This window comes from Aphis gossypii, chromosome 2, assembly GCF_020184175.1.
Source record: "Aphis gossypii isolate Hap1 chromosome 2, ASM2018417v2, whole genome shotgun sequence".
Lineage (NCBI taxonomy): Eukaryota > Metazoa > Arthropoda > Insecta > Hemiptera > Aphididae > Aphis > Aphis gossypii.
Window position 1 is genome coordinate 50,796,855 of NC_065531.1, and position 22,285 is coordinate 50,819,139.

At 25.1% G+C, this 22,285-nt stretch overlaps 2 protein-coding genes across 3 annotated transcripts; both read left to right on the forward strand.

The window, feature by feature from the left end:
- Window positions 1-4,894: 4,894 nt before the first annotated feature.
- On the forward strand, window positions 4,895-12,882 carry LOC114125609 (acetyl-coenzyme A transporter 1-like). Its single transcript, XM_027989334.2, has 9 exons — window positions 4,895-5,262; window positions 6,181-6,307; window positions 9,147-9,306; window positions 9,376-9,530; window positions 9,929-10,122; window positions 10,500-10,684; window positions 10,891-11,011; window positions 11,935-12,150; window positions 12,304-12,882. The coding sequence occupies exons 1-9, from the start codon at window positions 5,065-5,067 to the stop codon at window positions 12,481-12,483; spliced, it is 1,536 nt and encodes a 511-aa protein (XP_027845135.2). The 5' UTR covers window positions 4,895-5,064; the 3' UTR covers window positions 12,484-12,882.
- A 637-nt stretch (window positions 12,883-13,519) lies between these two features.
- LOC114125613 (acetyl-coenzyme A transporter 1-like) lies at window positions 13,520-19,855 on the forward strand. Of its 2 annotated transcripts, none has more exons than XM_050201516.1 (10): window positions 13,520-13,641; window positions 13,724-13,940; window positions 14,225-14,351; window positions 15,066-15,225; window positions 15,920-16,074; window positions 17,044-17,228; window positions 17,744-17,928; window positions 18,561-18,687; window positions 18,830-19,033; window positions 19,133-19,677. In XM_050201516.1, exons 2-10 carry the CDS (start codon window positions 13,731-13,733, stop codon window positions 19,325-19,327), a joined length of 1,548 nt encoding a protein of 515 aa, XP_050057473.1. In that variant the 5' UTR covers window positions 13,520-13,641; window positions 13,724-13,730; the 3' UTR covers window positions 19,328-19,677. The 2 variants fall into 2 exon arrangements, with proteins under 2 accessions (XP_050057473.1, XP_027845139.2); XM_027989338.2 differs by lacking the exon at window positions 13,520-13,641 and adding an exon at window positions 19,698-19,855 and having other exon boundaries at window positions 13,658-13,940; window positions 19,133-19,360.
- The last annotated feature ends 2,430 nt before the right edge of the window (window positions 19,856-22,285 follow it).

The window sequence follows — 22,285 nt, forward strand, 5'->3', positions numbered from 1 at the left end:
GTCGAATAACTATAGAAACATAAATCGAGTAGGTATAATATATGTAGCAAAATAGTATTATTCTATCGACAACAGTTAGCGCATTACATATTTTGCAGGTGATGGCGGTACACTTTATTTTTCAATGAACATCATGCATGAAGTTTTTGATTCGAGATAAGAGTGGTAATCTATGTTTGATTCACATTATATTAAAATATTTTACAAAAAATGGATTTGCAAAGAGATAAGATTACATAATATTGTATTACATAATATTATTTAATATGTTATATATTATAATTGTAAGGTTTATGTACCTACAATGGACATAATATATTATAATTAGGGCTCTGATTTTAAAGCATATACTTCTTTTAATTTTTATACATACGCATTTATTTCACGTCATTTTGATTCCAAATAAACCAATTTTTTTTTTTGCTTTTTTTAAGGTAAATGCTTTCTTTTGCTTTTTTTAAAAATTAATCCAGTTGTGGATTTTTTTTATATATTTATTATGTTATTGTAATAAGAACAAATGAATTAATAAGAATTGTAAAAACCCAGAATGCAGATTAAATGGTTATATTAGAATATTATTGTTTTGGTTATCGCCTTATCTGCTTGTTTATTAATATACATTAAACGTATAGATGATCGATTTACATATAGTTTGCAGTACCTATACGGTCAGTATGCCTATAACATTGATATCGATCGTTTCAAAATTTAAGATTTAGTGTTGTAATTTGAAACTTTTGGTAATTGGTATGAAGTATGCATCGATCCCTTAAGACTTAAGTGGATGTAGATAGATCGTTTTCTATGTATAAAAATATTCTGTTGGACAATAGAGTTAGTTTCACTATTGCTATTACTATACATATAATAAGGTAAATAATTTTTTATTTTAGCGATTCTTAAACTTTTTTTTCGCGGAGTCCTTGAGATGCTAAAAAAATTTTCGGAGTCCCAAAAACTTGAAATACCAATTTTACAACTCATAACAAAATATGGATCAATAAATTGCTAATATACAAACGTTATACAATATAAATGTAACTTGTAACAATTTAACGAATAATAATATAAGTACTTAATTCAGATGTGCCCACGGAGCCCTAAGGCTCCGCGGAGAACAGTTTGAGAACCGCTGCTTTATTTAATTTAAATTAATTTTTCAAATTTTTTCTACTTATTTTCATAACTAATTCGTGTTAATTTTTGGTCAAGATTTTTTTTTTTGATTTTTTTAATAATAAATATGCTTCTTTTTGTATTTTTAAAACTACCATGTGCTTTTTTTGTTGCTTATTATGTATTAAAATTCGAGCCCTATGTGTAGTATATTATATTAGGTATGAAGTTATAATAAATTGATAGTATCTTCATGTATTTCGGGTGGGGAGATAAAAACTATTTTAGTCATATATCCCCTCTCAAATAAATCCTAAATACACCACTGATGATAACTATTACCTATAATATAATATTATATATATATATATATATATATATTTATTGTATACAATTTTATTTACAATCTGTATTTATAAGTTATACAATAATTAGATTAGATAATTTTTTCAAAAGATGGGAAAGAGGAGTAACCTATTGACTATACCTTGCAAATTACAATATTAAAACATTAAAAACTGGTTTCTTTCTGAAATTTGTTTAATATTAAATGTTCATAATATTTTTAATGGTATGTTAATGTAAATTAGTATGCTTGTTGTTTAGATAGTACAATATAGTGAAGTATTTTATTTGGCAACTAATATCCACAGAATATTGGAAATAAATTAACATAAAATAATAAAATTATATAAAAACTAGAAAGATTACATAGGTACCTACAGAAACCAGTGCTGGCAATCACTTATTTTGATTCGGCGCGATGAGGCGGATTAATTTAACTATTAATTTAAAAGCAATGTCATACTTAAAGTGACATTTAGTATGTCATTAAGTTAGTTTTATAGACTCATAGGTAACGTAAGACGATAATAAATCTAATTTAAATAAAATATATACATGATCGGACATCTACATTTTTAAGGGGGGGATCAGTGGAAGATATGTTTCATGTATTACATTAAGTGTACATTATGTATTACACAATACATTTAGTATTTGCTTACTATATGAATAATCTATAAATATTCAAAATTAACTATGTTATTTCTATTGGTACACTAAAAAAAAAAAAAAAAAAAATATTAAATTTAAATGAAAAATAGTATTTATATATTTGAAGTTAAATTATTGTAACTGGTAGTTGCTAGTTTATATATAAAAATATGGTTCATTTTTTAAAATAATTTGCCACTTTTTGTAAGTACTAATTATAGAAATTAAAATTAATTTAAAAATTTGATTCTTAAAAAAAATATCGAAAGTTCATAGTATAATTCCCAATTTAATTTTATAAAATATGATGTTTAAAGAGTATGTATGATTAAATTAGGCACTATCAACATTACTAAATTAAAAAATATCCTTAAAAATAGAGGCTAATATAGTAGGTAATACATCGTCTTTGTTAAAAATAATATTTCGTATGCAATTATTTAAAATACATATATTTGAATTCAAATTTATCACATTAATTACTAGGGACTCCACAATTGTTGTGGTGGTTGAATTTGTAGTACAGGGATCCAGCTGTTTTTAGGGTCTGTTGAAATGAATTTGTAATTTTTGAAATTTTGATTAACTTATTTTATATTTAATAAAATGTTATGCTATTTGTATAGTATATATATATATTGTCATTTACACCAAATCGTGATCTGAATTATTTAATTGCTACTGTCAAAAAAAAAACATCATTATTCTCAAATTCTCATTATTCTTGACTTTTTTACAATTTATGTTAAATTTTATCATTGGAAGTTTTGTTTTTGTATATGATCAGAAAAATATTCAGTACAGGGATCCAAAATTTGATATCGGGAGCTTGTTAATTACAGTAACTTAATCAGTGACGAATGATGAGATACAAGATTGAATTTTGTACTGGTTATTTTATAACATAATTACTTTTTAAAAAACATTTTAAATCCAATAAATCCTGGTATAATAATGTGAGTAGATAACGTATAATAATATAAACATTGATTTACCTATATCACAAATTAATTTTAAATTTTTTCATCATTTTATGTGGTAGTATTTAATGTAATTATTGAAATATTGTATAGACAGTAGACATCAGATACAGTGAACGCTGTTTATAAGACTCACGGATATAAGGTTTAGTCTCTTATTAGTTATTAGACTCAAAATCGTTTAAAACGTATCCAAATACATTATAAGAAATTCGGTTATAAGACTCACTACTTCGTTTATTAGACTCAAATTTCGTAAAAAAAAAAAAAAAAATGGTAAAAATAAACATTTTTGGTTAAAATTTAGAAATAAATTTATTTTGATGCTTTGTAATGTGTGTATGTGCAACAAATTTTATCGCATTTCACATTTTTCGTAATTGTCGTTGTTGTTGTTTGAGTTATGAATGCACTAATTATAAGTATGTAATATGTATTTAAGTATTAAAACTAAAGGAAAATATGTAGTAAAACAAAATTCATAAATATGTAATTCAATTTTTTTCCCCACTTCGCCTGTAAGGTTCATTCGATTATAAGACTCACTTTGTACTGGTCCCAAAGTAATTCTTATAAGCGGCGTCCACTGTATATCCTTGGATAACGCCATGGCGGAGTGTATTGTGTAATGATATATACATTATTATATATCATTATTTAAACTTTAATAAAATATCCATACAGGTGCACAAACATAAATTAGAAAATTATATATCTTCATTCATTAATATGCCTTTTAGATTTAATAAAATAAATGATAAATTATCTGTACAACTGCACAATTAATATAGACTACCAGAATATACATTATTATGAACTAAATTACTTTTAAGATTAAAGAAATAAATTGAATATTATTTGCACGACTATACAAAAATTAATCAACAATAAAATTATTCTCAGATTTAAAAATTATCACAATCTTTTCAACTGTACAAATATAAACTATTTAGTAAATAACATACTAATGATGACACGCAAATAATGAGGCATATCATGTCTATAAAATGGCAAACAACAATCAATTCCTCGCTCAGTCGTTTACCTAACATTGTATCGATAATTGTATGATCTTTCTCTGTGTCAAATTCATTGTAACATTGTATCTTTCGACTTGTTTAATATTATATTCTTGCATACCTCTTTCCACCCCGGTCATCCAGTATACACTACATCAATTCGCATCAAATAACATTTCTCATCTCGAGCCATTCGAAAGGTAAATGAAAATCCATATAATAGATATTTTCCGTATTTTAATTTATTCAAAAGAAAAAACTCTCTTACCCAACCCCGTAATTTATCTTACAAAGTGATGAGTTAAAGATCAACATTAAAAATAAATAACATTTAAAATACCATCTCATAATAATAATTATATAGGTACCATATTTTTAACTAATTACAGTTGAATGATTAAAGTTTTAATTATTGCCTGAATATAAAATATAAAATACAGGAATGGGACATGAACAGTGACGTAGTTTATTGTTATCAAAGATCGGTAATATGACTAATATGTCAACAACAACAAATATTAAAAATTAAAATTAAAATTGTCATTATTTTACGGTATATTTATATTAAATTTCTTAATTTAGACTGTTTTATTCAACTTATAATAAACTACCAAGGACTGATAATTGTATTAAATGTAGCTATAATCGATTTTGTCATTAAAATGAGTTTAATTATCAAATACGTAGTTTAAAAGTAATTATTACTAAACAAATCAATTTCAAAAAAATCGTGTCGTATTATTATACAGATTATATATATAATAGGTCAGAGAACCACGATAAAATTAATTCTTTGACATCAAGAGCTTGCGTTGGTGTATTTATTATTTAGTATTCAATCAAAGTGTGTACTAAAAGAGTACTATCATGTAAGTAATATTGTATTGAGTAACAATATTTTCATCAGTGACATTAATCTATTTAAAAACGAAATATTGTAACTAAATATTATGACAACACATACAAAAAATGAAGAAATATCAGAAAAGCCAAAGGACTCTACTTTGGATAAACCAAATCTGAAGGGAGATTGGTTAAATTTTTATTTTTTGATATTAATTTATACTTTTCAAGGAACTACTACAGGTTTGTCCTACGCTTTTCCCATAATTCTTCAAAACACGAAACTTGTGACATATAATGATCAAGTAAGTACATATATCAATTTATACGTTTATCGATTTCTTCTATTTATATTATATATTATATTATGTTTAAAATCAAAAATCAAAAAACAAAAATATATTTATAAATAATTCATGCTAAGTGTTGCCAGTGGGCGGTTTCTTATTCAATCTTTCATGTCATGTTTTCTCTTAACACATAAGCTTATTGTATATTATTTATATAGATTGTTTATTTCTAATCACGATTATAAATATTATTATATATTATTATTATTGTTCTTTATAATCGTGTTTCTAATAAAAAAAAAAAAAAAAAAATGTTTAAAATTAACAGATTTAAATAATAAATAATTTATCATTACCTAGATATCTTTAAACTTTAAATAATAGTCATAGTGCCAAAAAAAAAAATTGATTCTCATGTTAACCACAAAATAGTTTTACAATTATTAAATAGGTGTTCACAGATATCTATTCTGATTGAATTTACGTTAATCTATATTTTTAATATGCACAATAATACATTTTTATTTGAAAAATATTTAGTAATTCGTTTTTTTAATAAACATAAAATATTATATTTACATATTGATTACATATTCAATTTACATAATTTTAATAACAAATGTTAATATAAAAATTCAAATAAATAATCTATTAAATGTATAATCTTCTAAACACTATTAAGTATTTTATAAATATTTGTTTGATTAAAATGATGAATTTTCAACTAAAATGTAATTATAGCAATTATTATACACATAGTTGAAATTACTTCATTATTATCTTGCATAAATCATCTTATAATGAATAATTATAAATATTTTATGATATAAATATAGAATGATATAATTTGTATTAATTTAGTATTTTTTTAATTTAGTTTTGATCATTTTTTAGAATAGATTATTAACAAATATTTATTAATTTATGTTTTAGGCTATATTAAGTTTTGTACTATGGCCTTTCAGCTTTAAACTCTTATGGGCACCAGTAGTAGACGCACTATATTTGCGGTGGATAGGACGACGGAAATCATGGTATATTCCTATTCAATTACTAATCGGTATGTGATTGATATTTTTTTAAAGTTTTTGTGAATTGTATTAGTTTTATTTGAAATACAAATAAACCTCTAAATAAAAATTAATATTCTTTCTTATCTTTATCAAAATGTATGACATATTAGGTAATGCACGTTTCTTATATTCTTTTTATAAATTATCAATTGTCATAAAAATAATTTATAAACCGATTCTACATATTAATAAATAATATAATAAAGCAAAATATTACGTTTTCTTAAATGACACATTAGATGACGTCGCACCCACATGTGTTGTTTTTACCGTGCACATAATATGTGATTGTGATTGTGATGTTACACATGTAACGTTTCAAATCTACTGACCGGATTCTTGTGCTAGTTTATTTATTGTTAATACAAGAGCAAATTAATTTATAATTTAACTCGTAGAAAAGGATATATTCTGTGTTTAGAGGAAGAGTTTTTTTCATACTTATAATTTGAAATGAGTCATGTAAGTACTTAAATAAATTATTTTTTAATTTTCTTATAATTTTCTATAATTTGAATATGATTTAGCTTATAACTTTGTTAGAGATCCAGATAATATTAGTATAGTTAAGTGAAATCATTTACTTAGGTGACTTTCACAGGTGATCATCAGGACTCGACGATTAGGTAATTCGATTATAATATATTAAACCTGGAAGTGTTTAAGTACTAACTCTGGTAGTTTATTTTAAATGTGAAATAGATTTATTTATAATAAGCTTTTAGAATCCCAGAGTCCGTCACAATAAAAAGAAAAACTTTCTCGAGCACAGCATATATTATTCTTTAAAAATTCTATAATAAGTCAATTTATTTAAGTATTCACTATTATTAATTTGTAATACAAATTAATTATTACGCTTGCATGTAATAATTTATAAATACTACCTTTATTTATATTTACTAACCAATTGAGATGGTGGTGTTCATTAACCACTATGCGCAAATAAGATAAAATTATTTCCTTGAGGTGGTTAGTAGTCATAACCACCATGCAAAAATTAAAAAAATTAGGTGGTCAGTGTAACTCACCACCATGCTTCAAAAAATAATAACAATGAAATGAGTTTTAATACTGCAGTGTGAACATTTTGTCAGTCTCTTTAACGTGAGCTTAAGATTGTTTTTCAAATAAGTAGTGTGCATTGGTGTGGATTTGTGAGATTATTTTCAAATTTTGTGTGGTACCAGTTTAAAAAAAATACTGCGGTGGTGTATATTCCCTGTACGGTCTAACCTAACTGGGAAACCATATTGATTTTTTCGAAAATTTTTCTATACAATAAAACTACTTGTTTTATTCTCATCAATTCGGTAAAACATAATTCCGTATGTTTTATCTTTTTGGAACACAATTCCTTTCGATTTTGATCAAAATATGTATCTATTATCAATATGAATCCCTCCAAAAACAATACGTTTATGTACCTACTTTTATTTGGGCAATGTAGTCATTTATTATTTATTGTTATCAATTCGTTTAACTTTCTTAAATAATGACGTTATAAAAAGTTAATTAACTCGAAAAAGTCAAAACTTTGTCAATTGAATTGAATAGTACAAATTGTATAAACAATTTTTTATTAACTACAAATTAAATAAAAATTTAAAAAATATGTATATAATTTGATATCTTATTAGTATCTTATTGGTATTTGTTACAAATACTTGATAAATATTTTTTGTCACGCCTGCACCGAAAGTTTGGTTTTCGACCACGGTTGAAGCGTTCGAAAGCGTCCTTTTTCCGTCCAGCGGGCGGTAAAGTGGAAATCCCCAAAGTGCCGGGCGGAAAAGAGGAAATCCCCAAAAGTGCCGGGCGGAAAAGAGGAATTCCCCAAAAGTGCCGGGCGGAAAAAAGGAAATCCCCAAAAGTGCCGGGCGGAAAAGAGGAAATGCCCAAAAGTGCCGGCCGCCGGGCGCGTAGGTATCCCCTGCACAACCAGAAACTAAAATGTACACCTACCACGGTTCTTACAAAACATAAACTTTTGGTTACATCTTAAATGTATAGTAACCTCCTTGCATGACACATAAACATTTAAACATATTTAATTTGCACTGTTCCTATATAAGTGCGTCGAACGATGCGTTAGTAATAGTCTATAATTGTTGCATAGATCCCTGCATAACCTTTTTCATGAACGCAGGGGCGTGACAAAAAATAGTATGTGTGGCTCGCGCGGGAAGGCCATTTCAGTCTTGGGCGAAATGCGGCACTTGCCTACGGCTCGTGCCGCACACAACGCCCGCGACTGAAATGGCTCACTTCCCGCCCTTGCCACACAATATACTATTATTATATTTTGATGAATCAAATATTCGTTATATTCGTTGATTGTATGATCTAAATGTTGTTTGTCTGCTAAAACCATTTGATTACGTCATTTAGATTCTGATTTAATTTTTGTGTAAAACAACGTAGGTACATATAACGCTATAACTAAGCCAAATGACCAAATAGCTACGTAACCTTATGGGAATCTGGTAACATTGCACTAAAATCTTAGGTGCAAAATGTACGGAATCGTGTTCTACCCTATAAATGACGAGTAAAGGAAAAATTGACTCATTTATTTTTTCTCTTCCAACGTTTTTTTTTTTTTTTTAATTTTTAGTTAAATGGGAAGCTCACAAATTCAAACAAATTATTTTCAAATAAAGATTTTTTTTTGTGTTGAGAGATATTGACAATTGAATGAATGTTAATACAATCGGTAACAGTCAACCGAAATAATTTTAAATGTATAGTAGTTATAGTTTACTTGCTACATTCAAACACTATTATTAATATTACTATAATAACATATTTTAAACATTTGAACAGGGATACTCTTTCTTATTTTTGCTGATAACATTGATAACTGGTTACCTGTGTCAGGTAAACCAAACCTCAATATGATCGTATGCGTACTGTTCCTCATTAATTTTTTAGCTGCGACTCAGGATATAGTAGTTGACAGTTGGGCATTAAGCTTGTTGAAAAAGTAAGTAAAGAATTTTAAAAATATATTACATAATGAGTACTAATAATCATGGCTTTACATTTCTTACAGAAATAATGTGAGTTATTCATCCACGTGTAATAGCACAGGTATAGCATTTGGTTTGTATATTGGTTCCGTCTGTCCAATTCTTCTTTCATCTGAATACTTTTGTAACAAATACTTAAGATTCACCCCAGACGAAGGAGGAATATTAACCATTAGAAGTGAGTTAAAAATACTGTTTGTATAATGTTAGTTAAAAGTGACGCATTTTAATCGCAGTTATAGGTAAGGGTACTGAGTTTCTTTGCATCTCCCCATTTCAACTTCTATTGTAGGTATATAATATTTAGTAAGAAATATGATAAAAATAAATGTTATTATAGGAAGAATAATTCTACTCGTGTAATTATGTGTGGAAACTGGATGAAATCTGTGAATTTTTAAAAAAAAGTAGGTAGGTAATATAAAAAAAAAATAACCAGAAAAATGGTTTGATTTTATTCGTTGTCCATTGAATTTATTAATTCGTCAATTTTAAACATTAAGCTGATTTGGTTCTAAAATAAATTATTCTTTTTAACTAAATTACATTTTACATTTTACATTTTTCATGTTACAGGTTTTCTATTATTTTGGGGCATAGTGTTCGTGTTTGTTACAATTTTAATTATATTTAAAAAAGAAAGAAACAGTGAGTTAAAAGAAGACGACGATCAAATTAAGATCGATATTATTCAGAGTTATAAGATGTTATGGAATATTTTTAAAATCAAACACATGAAGTTATTGTTAATGGCTATTCTGACGTCTATGGTAAATATTTTTATAGAATTATGTAGTGGAAAATTAAATCGTATTATATTGTACACCTAATATCACAGTTAACAATAACATACTGCACATATTATTATAATCGATTTTAAATAATATATATTAATGTTGTTGAAATTAAATTATCAATATAAATATTTGAGATTGTTTTTAAGTGTTCAATTAAAAAAAAAAAAAAAAACAGAAAAATAAAATAACAGATGAATTTAATCATTTTAATTCGATGATAATAACAATAATAATTATTATTATTATTATATTATGACAATAATAATTTATTTTTATTTATTTTGTAACTATTTTTTCTATTCATATTAACTACCTTTAATATCACATCGTTGTTTTATAAAATGTTTTAGATTGGATTTTGTACATCAGAATCCGTCACAAATTTGAAACTTATTGACGCTGGTGTATCCAAAGATGACATTATGGTAATAACTACAGCTATGTTTATTCTGAAAATGTGTTTACCAATTTTTGTAACCAAATACACAACGGGTCCGAAACCGATAAGCTTGTATTTAAAGATGGTGCCAATCAGGTATAGAAATATCACGTTTTTAAATTTTAAAAGAACCAATTTATATGCTTGACTCGTTATTACTATAAACCTACGAGTAACTTAGTATTTTTATCATAATTAATTTAATTTGTTTATTTTCATATTTTTAAGTCATTTATACATTACCACAAAATACTCTATTAATATAGACAATGTATTTTTATGAGAAATTAATAATGTTTCAGATTGGCTTGGGGTACTTTTTTCGCTGTGCTGATTTATTACACTCCAAATGTAATTCAAAACTATGGACATTTGCCAGTGTATTATTATTTAGTTATGGGACTTGTATTCGCAGTAAACAGGGTACGTTGAAAATGTTGATTTAAACTGATAAATCTTGGATTTTGAAATCATATATTTCCTTAAGCCCAAAAGATGAATTTAAGTGGTACGGCTTATATAAAAATGTATCGAGAATAGAAATATATTTAAGAAAATAACATTTTTGACGAAAAGGTCCCATAAGCATTGTACGGGCATCAAGCATTCTAAATTATGCTTGTGTGGAAACTACAACTTTGTGAGCTCCACCTTCATGTTCAACACTATATTATGTAATAGTTGCAGTTCTATATGTTGAGTGATTAAGCATTCGGGTGCAAGTAAATTAAATCGATTAGTGACAGTTAATTGTCGATGTCGATAAGAGTATAGATTGAATATAGACGTTTAGCAATTTAAGTTTTAGAAGTAATAATAATAATATTAATACATTACAATAACGATGACAATTTGTACACTTAATATTTATTTTAATTGTTAATTGATATAATATCAGAAATGTCACCAGTGGGAGACTTTGCTTCTTTATTATAAAAAAATTGTATTGATTGTTTGATTAGAAAAAAAAAAAATTAATATAATATTGTTGTTGTGGTCACGTGTGTCTTTCGTTGACGTCTATTAAGGTTTCTCGTTTCTCATTCAAATATGAAAATAGGCACAAATTACAAAGGAAAACTCCAATAAGTATATTATATTTTAATATGAATATTTAAAATTTAAACTTAATAAATTCTATACATTCATTAAAATGTTTCCTTCAGTACCTACATTTAACGAATTTTTATTTAATTAGGTAATTTAAATCAATTAATATACAATTGCTCAAATAATATTATTAACCAATATCTTTATTAATATTTATAAGGATTCTAAAATATTTGATTTATATTAATTATCTATACAAATATTACATTGGCGTTTTAAATTTTATTTTATTTCAGATATTGGCCCAAATTATGGTAACATGTATGATAGCATTTTTCTCACGGATTAGTGATATTCGTTTCGGAGGCATGTACATGACGTTGCTAAACACTGTTCGTAGCATAGGATGGGTAATACCAAATACGTCGTTTCTTAAAATGGTCGACACGTTGACGTTTAATTCGTGTTCGAATGATGTCCAAAATAGTTGTTCAACGCCAGATTTAGAAAATGTAAGATTTAAGTTAAGTCATATACCTATTGAACTTGCTACTAATTTACTCAAGAATGTGTAGTTAATTTAAACTCTTAATTAATTGTAAAATTATGTTTACAAATATTGCACAAATGTCATTACAGCTAACTATTGTTTTTGATTTGTTTAGATATGCAGTTTAAACGATGGAAATTGTGAGACAATTGTGGATGGCTATTATGTCGAAGTAGTCATGTGTTTGGTTATCGGATTTATTTGGTATGCCGTTTACAAGAGACATCTTAAGTTTTTCGAATCAAAGGATCGTTCTCATTGGTTATTAGATTTGAATCGACCAGGGAATGTTTAAGTTCCTTTCGTAAAATATATCTGACGAATATCTATATTATATGATATATTATAAAGGGTGATTTATTTTTAAAACCGAACTCTCATTTTAATGTTATATTTATAGTTACTTAAATTACTACTTTTGTTATATAACTTATTTATTATTGTAATCTTTTAATGCAAATATTTGTTTGTTTTAAATATTGATTCGTTAACATTAATATATTGTACCATTATCAACTGATAATGAGTGGCCAGTAGTAACACGTGTGCTAAGGCCAAATCTGATAACCTGATCATTCATTTTTTTTTCACAAAATATTATACTAAGTTTAATATACTACTTAAATATAGATAATTTAAAATGATTTTTGTATATATATATTATATATTATATATGGAATTCACTTACGTATAATGAATTAGTTTTATTTATTACTGATAAATACCAATAGTATTTAAAATTAGTAAGGGTTATAAAATCGTATTTGATAAATGTTTATAAGTATTGTTGGTCAAACCTAGTTTTTTTATGATTAAGTTATGATATATTTTATAATTATGTTGAAAAAATATGTAAATATTTTGAGTCAAAACTTTTGTATATTAAATAGAACATACATATTTTTTGTGGATATTTCTGAAAATTATTTTGCAATTATCTTTTATGGTAAATAATAATGAACGACGGAATTTATGTTATTATGGTAATTTGGTAGAATTATTTTGCAAGGATATATTACCTATATATAATATGTATAATATATGTATATAATATATATATTATAAATATAAAAAATGCTAACTAATTTCTTAATTTAAAGTACAATATTTACATTATGATAAAAGCAGGTTATATAATGTACCAAATTAATGAAAATGATTTGAGAATGAGAATAGTGATTTAACATGATTTTTATCATAACTAAATATAATTTAATACAACTTAATTACGACTCCTAGTTTCATAATATCTGTGGTAATGATTATTTATTGTTTATTGTTAACTAAATGACCTAAAGTATTTTGATTAATGCAAATCTTAATATTTTTGATTACCTATCTACAAAATGAACATTTTTTAATATAATCAATACGAGTGTAATTTACAAATTATTTTGATGTTATTGAGATTATGAGGTCAGAAAATAACGATAAGAAAAATTCAACATCATAAGTAAGTTCACATTTATAATTTTAGTGAAACGATTGAACCATTAAAAACAGTATAGTTAACACAGTTTTCAAATTTGTTGTAGACTTAACATGACAAAAACAACGAATAATGAATATAAAATTAAAAAATCTTCAGATATACCAAATGATTCATCTTGGCAAAAACCAAATTTGAAAGGAGATTGGTGTAATATTTTTTTATTGGTATTACTTTACACTATCCAAGGAATACCTTGTGGTTTTTCAGCGGGCTTACCAATAATTTTACAAAGTAAATATATGGTAACTTATGACGATCAAGTAAGTTTAAACGTATACCTTTTGTTTTATTTTTATAAGTATTGTGTTTAGTATATTTTGGGTTTTAATACTATTTATATAAATTAATTCATAAATATTTGACTTATTATTAATTTATCACAACGTGTATTTAAAAATTATATGATACAAATGTACAATCAATATTACGTAATTATTTTTTTATTAAAATAATAATTCAACATCTATAACTAATGAGGATAGAGAATACGATTTTTTAATTTATGATTTAGAAATATTGTTAAATTATTATTAATGTGTTAAAGGGTTCCTATAGTTTTGTTATGTGGCCATATACAATAAAATTATTATGGGCTCCAATTGTCGATTCATTCTACATACGGCGAATAGGCCAACGAAAATCTTGGTTTATACCTGTTCAATATTTAATAGGTATGTGTGATTTGCCAAAATTTTAGCGCCTTAGTTGAAGTTCTTCAACATTTTTGATTAATATTAGTTTAATAAAATTATGTTATTGACATTTTAAAATAAATTTTAATTTTATGAATAAGTTCAATCAAATGTAATATTTGATACTGTTATTGTGTCAATAGGTAACTGATAATTTTTTTCAAATTTGATTTTATCGATATAAAATATTGAATAAGTTAGCAAAACTATTAATTTATAGAATTTCTAAGCAATAATTTTATAGAATCTAACTTAGAATAGATTGCTGTTCAGTTGTACTTATAAATATATAATATTATCTTCGAATTTCCTAACAATTTTAGATTATTGTAAATTCTTCCAATTTTAATGATCCGTAGACTCTCCTGATGATAAACATTCCCAGTTTTACTTCAATATTACTCGAAAGATTTATTATGATTTGTGTTAACTCTCTCGTATCTTTATTTTCAAATACTAACTTCGTTTATACATTATAAATTGTACCATTATAATTTAATGTTTATAATAATATGAAAATACAAACTTAAGAACGTTTACATACTATTTGCCTCAGAATTTTATGTAAACATAATGTTGACTAGAAAATTGACCAGTTTTAAAAATAGGAAGAGTTTACCATCGCCGTACATCGTAGTATGTTTTTATCAATTTTTATAATGTGAACTAATAATAATGACAAATGCGAAACAGGTGCGTTGTTACTATACTTTGCTAGTAACATGGATGAATGGTTACCTGAATCAGGAAAACCGAACCTTAAGATAATTGTATATTTGTTGTTTATCATAAACTTGTTGAATACTACTCAAGATATAATTGTTGACAGCTGGGCATTGACTATGTTGAAAAAGTGAGTTTTATATAATTTTATTTGTATAAAATACGATTATCAACATCAATAATAATAAAAAAAAATATATAAATATAATAATAATACCGGCAAATAATTAATGTAACTATTATCATTGTTTATGATTAAGACGTGTTCCTAATGTTCCTATTTATTAGTGTTTTTGTATATTTTGCGAATTATTACGTTTATTGGATTTAGTATAGTAAATTAAATAGATAATAAATACTCATAATAAACAACATAATATTATGTATATGTGACATAACAATCACATGACTCGAAGAATTGAGCTCAAAAAAAAAAAAAACAAGTGTTATACATAAATTACTAGCTAAATTAAGTGACGTTGCCGGGTAAGCAAATTGTGAGTGTTCTTCTTTTGGGCATTACTCGCTGTAAAAGCAATGACTTTTTAAATGTAAATCCGTCCATTACAGGAATTGAATTACAATAATTATTAATAACAGTTATTTTCATCTTTTTTACCAAAGTAACCTATGAATCAACAAAAATAATTAAATTTCGTAGTAATCGAAGGTAATTAAACCTAAGTATAAGTATAAGTTAGTTTTACTAACTCAGAAACTGTTGCGGGAATACGTCCAACTATTCTCTAAAGTTTGTATGGTACACTTAAAAATCAGTTATATAAAACAAACTATAATTGTTAGATTATTTTTTTATTTTACAGAAATAACGTTAGTTATGCATCCACTTGCAATTTCATAGGTTTGTTTTTGGGTATGTTAATTGGATCTTCTAGCCCAATTCTTCTTTCATCTGAGGAATTTTGTAATAAATATTTACGACTCACGCCTGGTTCAGGAGGAATAATCACTATCAAAAGTACGTAATAAATTGTTTAAATAATATTTTAGAATTTCAAAGACAGTTGCGTAAATGAATTGGAAAACAGTGTAGATGGTACGAACAAATATTGGAGTTTTTTAATATAATTATATGATGGTTAATGTCGTTGATACTATTTTCCAAGTATGATTTTCAATACAAGTGTATAACCCATAGGAAAATAATTTATTATCTCAAACGTTGAAGGTCCTCACACTAACAGCCTTCGACTTCAAATTATTTACTTCTATGATTAGAGTCTAATCATATGTTATTGTTTTGTCAGATGGTTAGAAATATTTTTTTTCAGCCTTATTATTTCTGTTAATAAAAATTTAAGTGTGTTTTTTAATTATTATCTATTTATTTGCTAATATTATTTTAATACAATTTTTAATTATGACCGATATTACTATTTTAACTAGTGCGGCAGTTGATTAATGACTTTTTTTTAGTTTAGTATATTTTTTTAATAATTTTAAGTTTTACAAAATCTGAAAATCATTGTTATAGTAATTGCCAATTAGACTGTAAATCATTCGAAAATTTTATTGATTTACAAATAGGAACCAACACCTATAAAATAAATCTTAACTTCTACAATGTAATTTTATTGGAGTATAGTGGAAGTCAGTTATACCCCTTAGATACTTAATTTAAGTTTTTAATAGATACTAAAATGTTATTTGTATTTAAAATTTTGCAATTTTTTAATAACTGAATTATTTTTAATTTTTAACTGATTGACAAAAATTCAGTGATTATTTTATACACATGAATATAAGTGACTAAATATCAATAAAAATGATATTGAATTAGTACGTAGATCATCAATTCGTAGATCACTATACTAGGTAGATCATTTGATTCACGATTGACTAATTATTTTGTGATTTTTATCAGTTAGATATAATTTTATAAAATTAAGAAGATTTTTTGGTGATTATTTATTCTTTGTTTTTACAGATATAATTCTTCTTTGGAGTGTTGTGATTTTAATTATTGCAACTTTCGTTACCATATTTAAAAAAGAAAAGGATATTAAGTTAGAATACGCAAAGAACAATATTTTTCAAAATTATAAATTAATATGGAATATATTAAAGCATTCTAGCATGAGCGTATTTTCAATGACTTTTCTAACATCCGGGGTAAATACTTATTAAAATATTAAGTTTAGTTAAACATTTAAATTTTAAATTATTTATATGATTTTGAAATACCTGCAGTATGTTCGTTAAATTATCAGGATTTTGTTTTAGATTTTGAGTAGAGCGATGAATCATGAATTTATTGGTTTTACAATGACTTATGTATGTTTCTTTTAGTGCCTGTATACCCGATAAATAGTATCATTGTTTGGATTATCAACTTTGAGGGTGGTTTAAAATATAATTTGTACTTCTAGATCTAGAGGTTCTCAACCTTTTTTTGTCTCATGGCATCCTTAGTCATTTTCTAAAAATTCGGAAGCATCCTTCGAACACCACTTCGGTTTTATTAATCAGTGCATTAGTATAAACAAAAGTAGTAACACATAGGTTAAATTTAATTAATTGAAATTGTTTTATATTAATGGATAATGATTATTTAATATTTAATAAATAGAATATAATGTAATAAATTCCATAATACAATAATAGTATTTCTGTTGTTCGATTTATAGATTGGAAATTGCGTAATGGATTCAATTGCACATTTGAAATTAATTGACGCCGGTGTTTCTAAAGAAGACATTATGTTACTCACTACTGCCATGTCTGTTTTAAAAATAATTATACCTATTCCGGTGTCAAAGTATACTGGGGGTCCGAAACAGCTCAGTTTAATTATGAAATGTACGCCAATAAGGTACAAAATAAATGTACTTATTAAATAATAAAAATATTAAAAAATATTTAATAAATATATTCCATATTTATTTAGATTATCCGTATACGTGATTGTTATAATTATATGTTAAAACTAATGTTAATGAAATAATTTCTTTTTTTAGTGTAGGGAAAAGTAAATAAATAAATCTATAGGTATTAACAAAAGACAATGTTTGTGGTGTGTGTGTGTGTAACCGATTCACAGTCATCAATCGCACTCATGGTTCTGATATCCTGTGCCCAGGTGCGATTCGAAATCAATTTTTTAAATTTTGAATTTAATATTAAAAAGGGACTTACACGGTGATTAGTTTTATCATGAAAAACTTATATTTATTTGTTTGTAGAGCGTCTTCATCGTTTACATAACTAAAATAATTATTATGATTGGAAATAATTTTAGACCTATATTTCATAATTGGTTAAAATCATCTAAATAATTGTGTTAAAAATGTGAGCAGTTTACATTTAACAGAGTTTAAGTTGTGGTAAATCTACGAGTTTTATTTGTCACTGGTAAAACTATGTAGGATTAGTTAGTAGTCTATAAAATATAAATTATGGAGCCAATTTTGATTTTCATTTAAGAACATGATTTTTGTATTTTAGATTATTTTGGAACATACCATATGCTTTGTTGATTTATTTTACGCCTTTTTTAATAAAAAATAATGGAGTTGTGAATATTCCAGTTTATTATTATTTAATTTTGGGTTTTATATTTATAATAAATGAGGTAAGCTTTCAATTATTTTTCAGGTTTTATTTATATTTATAAATATATAAACTGTTTTGAATAATAAAATACACACATAAAAATAAAATAAAATAATTTTGATAATCATTCCATTAAATAAATACTGATTTTATAATTTCAGCTGCTTTCCGACACCATACATCTTTCGTATTCCGCCTTCTGCATTAAGATTAGTGATCCTCGATTTGGAGGCACTTACTTAACGTTATTCAGTACTGTTCGAACTTTATCATGGATACTACCAAATACTGTAGTTTTAAAAATGATTGGTATTTTAACATTCAAGAAGTGTTCAAACATATGTTCTAAGACAGATTTTCCAAATGTAAGACTTTCTGTATTAATTTAATTTATATTTGTTTACCATCGTATTATTAATTTATTTGTTTAACTATTTATTAAACATATATTGTGATTTGCTTAGATTTGTAATACTACAGAACAAAGCTATAACTGTGTGACAATTGTGGATGGTTACTATGTCGAAGCAGCTATTTGTATGGTGATTGGATTTGTTTGGTATGGTATCTTTAAACGCATTTACAAAAATCTTGAATTAAAAAATCGTTCACATTGGATTGTCGATGTGAATAAACCACCTATTTCAGAAGATATTTAAATTTTGCTGTCACTTATCATCGATCCAATAAAAGTATAATTATTACTACTAAAATTATGTTCTAAAATGGTATTAATTATTAAATAGTTATTTTGTATTTTACAAATATGTTGTTTTATTATGTATAGTAGATTTTGAAGAAACTTACTTTGTTTTTTTTTTTGTTTATACTTTGAAATTATATCATTTTGACATATCAGAATAATGTCAATAAATAAGGTATTTTTCTGGTATTTTGGTACCAAATATGATACTTGACAGTTGTATAATAATTAAAGTATATACCTAATTTGGTTACCTATATAACTTCTAGATAAAAATATTTAATAAATGTATAGGTTCTACAATCATATTTTGTTTTTTTTTTTAGAAAAACGTCGAAATATCCCTGACAAATTATCGTTAAACTTAAATATCTCCAGAAAAACAATTCTTCATAACAAATTTACCACTTAAATATTAGTTTAAAATTAACCTTATTTAATATAAACATTTTAATTAGAAATACAATAATTTTTGTAAGAAAGTGATTATGTGTTATTATAGTTATTTTAATATTTTAATTATGGTAACATGTGTCATTTTATTATTATTATATCGTGTGTCATGTAATTATCATCTTACGTTTTAATTTAAGTTTATTAACACTTTTTTTTTTAAATTTTAAATTCAAAATGTTAAAATTTATCAAAATCAAAAAGGCAATAAAATACTTACAAGTTATAGTAATATTAAGAATATTTGTTCACTTTAGTACACAGAAAGAGTAAAAAAAAGTTTGGCGTAGCACAGAGTATAAAAGGATTTTTGTTTAACAAGATGTTCATAACCATAGATGATTATTCAGGTTTGTTGACCAACAAATAATAATTAATCACTAAGACATGGATTTTAATTTATTTACATAATTTTTTTGAAATCCAATTTCTTAATTTTAATTCAAAAGAAGCATATTTTATAAAACTCTTAATAAATATAACCTATTCGTTTTTAAATATTTTGAAATAAATGTATGTTCTTAAATATTTTACCAATAAATACATATTTAATAAAATAATTCTTAATTGTATACTTTGTTTTTACCTACGAATTTTAATGAATATAAACAAAAATAATTATTCTGTGGTGAAAAAAATAACATTCTAATGTAGTTGTAATTAATGGACAAGATAGGCAAGATTTGTGATATCCTAATAACTGGTTTTTAGTTTATTATTGTGGTTTTATTTGAAGGGACCGTTTTATAAAAGTGTAAATCATGAACACTAGATGGAGACAATTTTTAGAATTGATTCATCGCATTTTCTCAATCTAATGCTGCGTGTTTAGTTGGATAATAATTCAACATTCATGGAATTAAAATAATGTACCTTTAATAATATCAAATATTTTAAAGACACATGGATAGGGTAACCAATACCTAGGAAAAGACAAAAAGCGCTCACTTTTACAATTACATTATGAAATGTGTTTTGTTTTATGTTATGACTTAAGGCTTTTCTAAAAAAAATAATTCGCAATTAATTTTAAGCTATGAACAATTTATATTATCATTAATATAGTTCTACAGAAAGTTGGTATTATTGATTTAATAATAAATAAAAATAATATGATATAAATTATTAACATTAAACTATATTAAAATACGTTAAAAATAGGTATATGTGATTTTTATGAATTTTCAACTACAAAATTACTAGCAAATTTTAGAGATTTTGACATGTATCGTAAAAATGAGATCTTTATATGCTTATAAAAAAAATTGTAACTAACGATTTTTTATTTTTTTTTTTTTTGGGAATCGAACATTGTTTTATTGACTTTTCAAAAAAAAAAAAAATTAAATAAATAATTAATAAACACCTAAAAAAAAATCGAAACTTTCAGTTGTGTATAAATAGCTCAATAAAAGCCATAATATTTTGAAAATTTAACCGTAGATATAAAATATAACGCTAATATAAATATTAAGTGAAAATTTAAAGTATTTACTATTTACAATGATTCGTTTATGAGTTACAACATTAAAAAAAACCAACTTTTTTGAAAACTATTGAAAACTTCTTACTTTTGACCTCTCTAATGTACCAAAGATATTTTATTTCCTATCGGAAATTATCTCTGAAGTTTTAAATTGAAGCATTAGACAAGTTATTGTGTAAACTGTACTCAGACAAAAAAAAACACACACAAGTCATTGTAAAATCAATACATTCATCACTTCATTTAGAATCTAATCAATAATAATATATAAAATAACTACAAAATAAGTAAAATGTAATAAGTAAAATCACTACTTAACAAAATATTTTTCTTTTTTTATAATTTTCAATTTTTATCATTGGGCACACGCCTGGTTGTTGCGGAACTGCTTACAAATGTTATGTTTCACCATTAGGTATTTTATCTGGTTGACATTTAAGCTATAACCATAAATACATAACCAGTTTCTAACATAAAATGGTAAATATTTTTAGTGATTATGAAATTAATAATTATTGTTGTATATACAAACTAAAATTATTTTATATTTTATATTTAAGCTATTTAAAAGTACTTGGAATTTTAAATTTCAAATGGAGTGATAACTTCCCGACCTCTCTATGACTGCGATGAGGACCGTAGAAATACATTACGAGGAGCGTGGATCTGACCGGCGGAATGTGCAACCTGTTTCGATGTGGTATAACATGTACCAATTTGCTACATCAATAATAAGATAATAAAGACTTAATAATGTTATTTTCGCATATAATGTAAATATGCCATATTCATTGAAGTATCATAATATTTTTTGTCCTGCAGGAGGGGGTAAGCGCCCTATCTTGCCTCCCCCCTTATGTATGCCCATGGGTGATAACGGTAATTGATAATTAATTATTATATTGCAATGATGGCTGTGGACGTCAAATTTCGTGACAAGCTAAAGCGATGCATTATAATATTATATTAGATTAA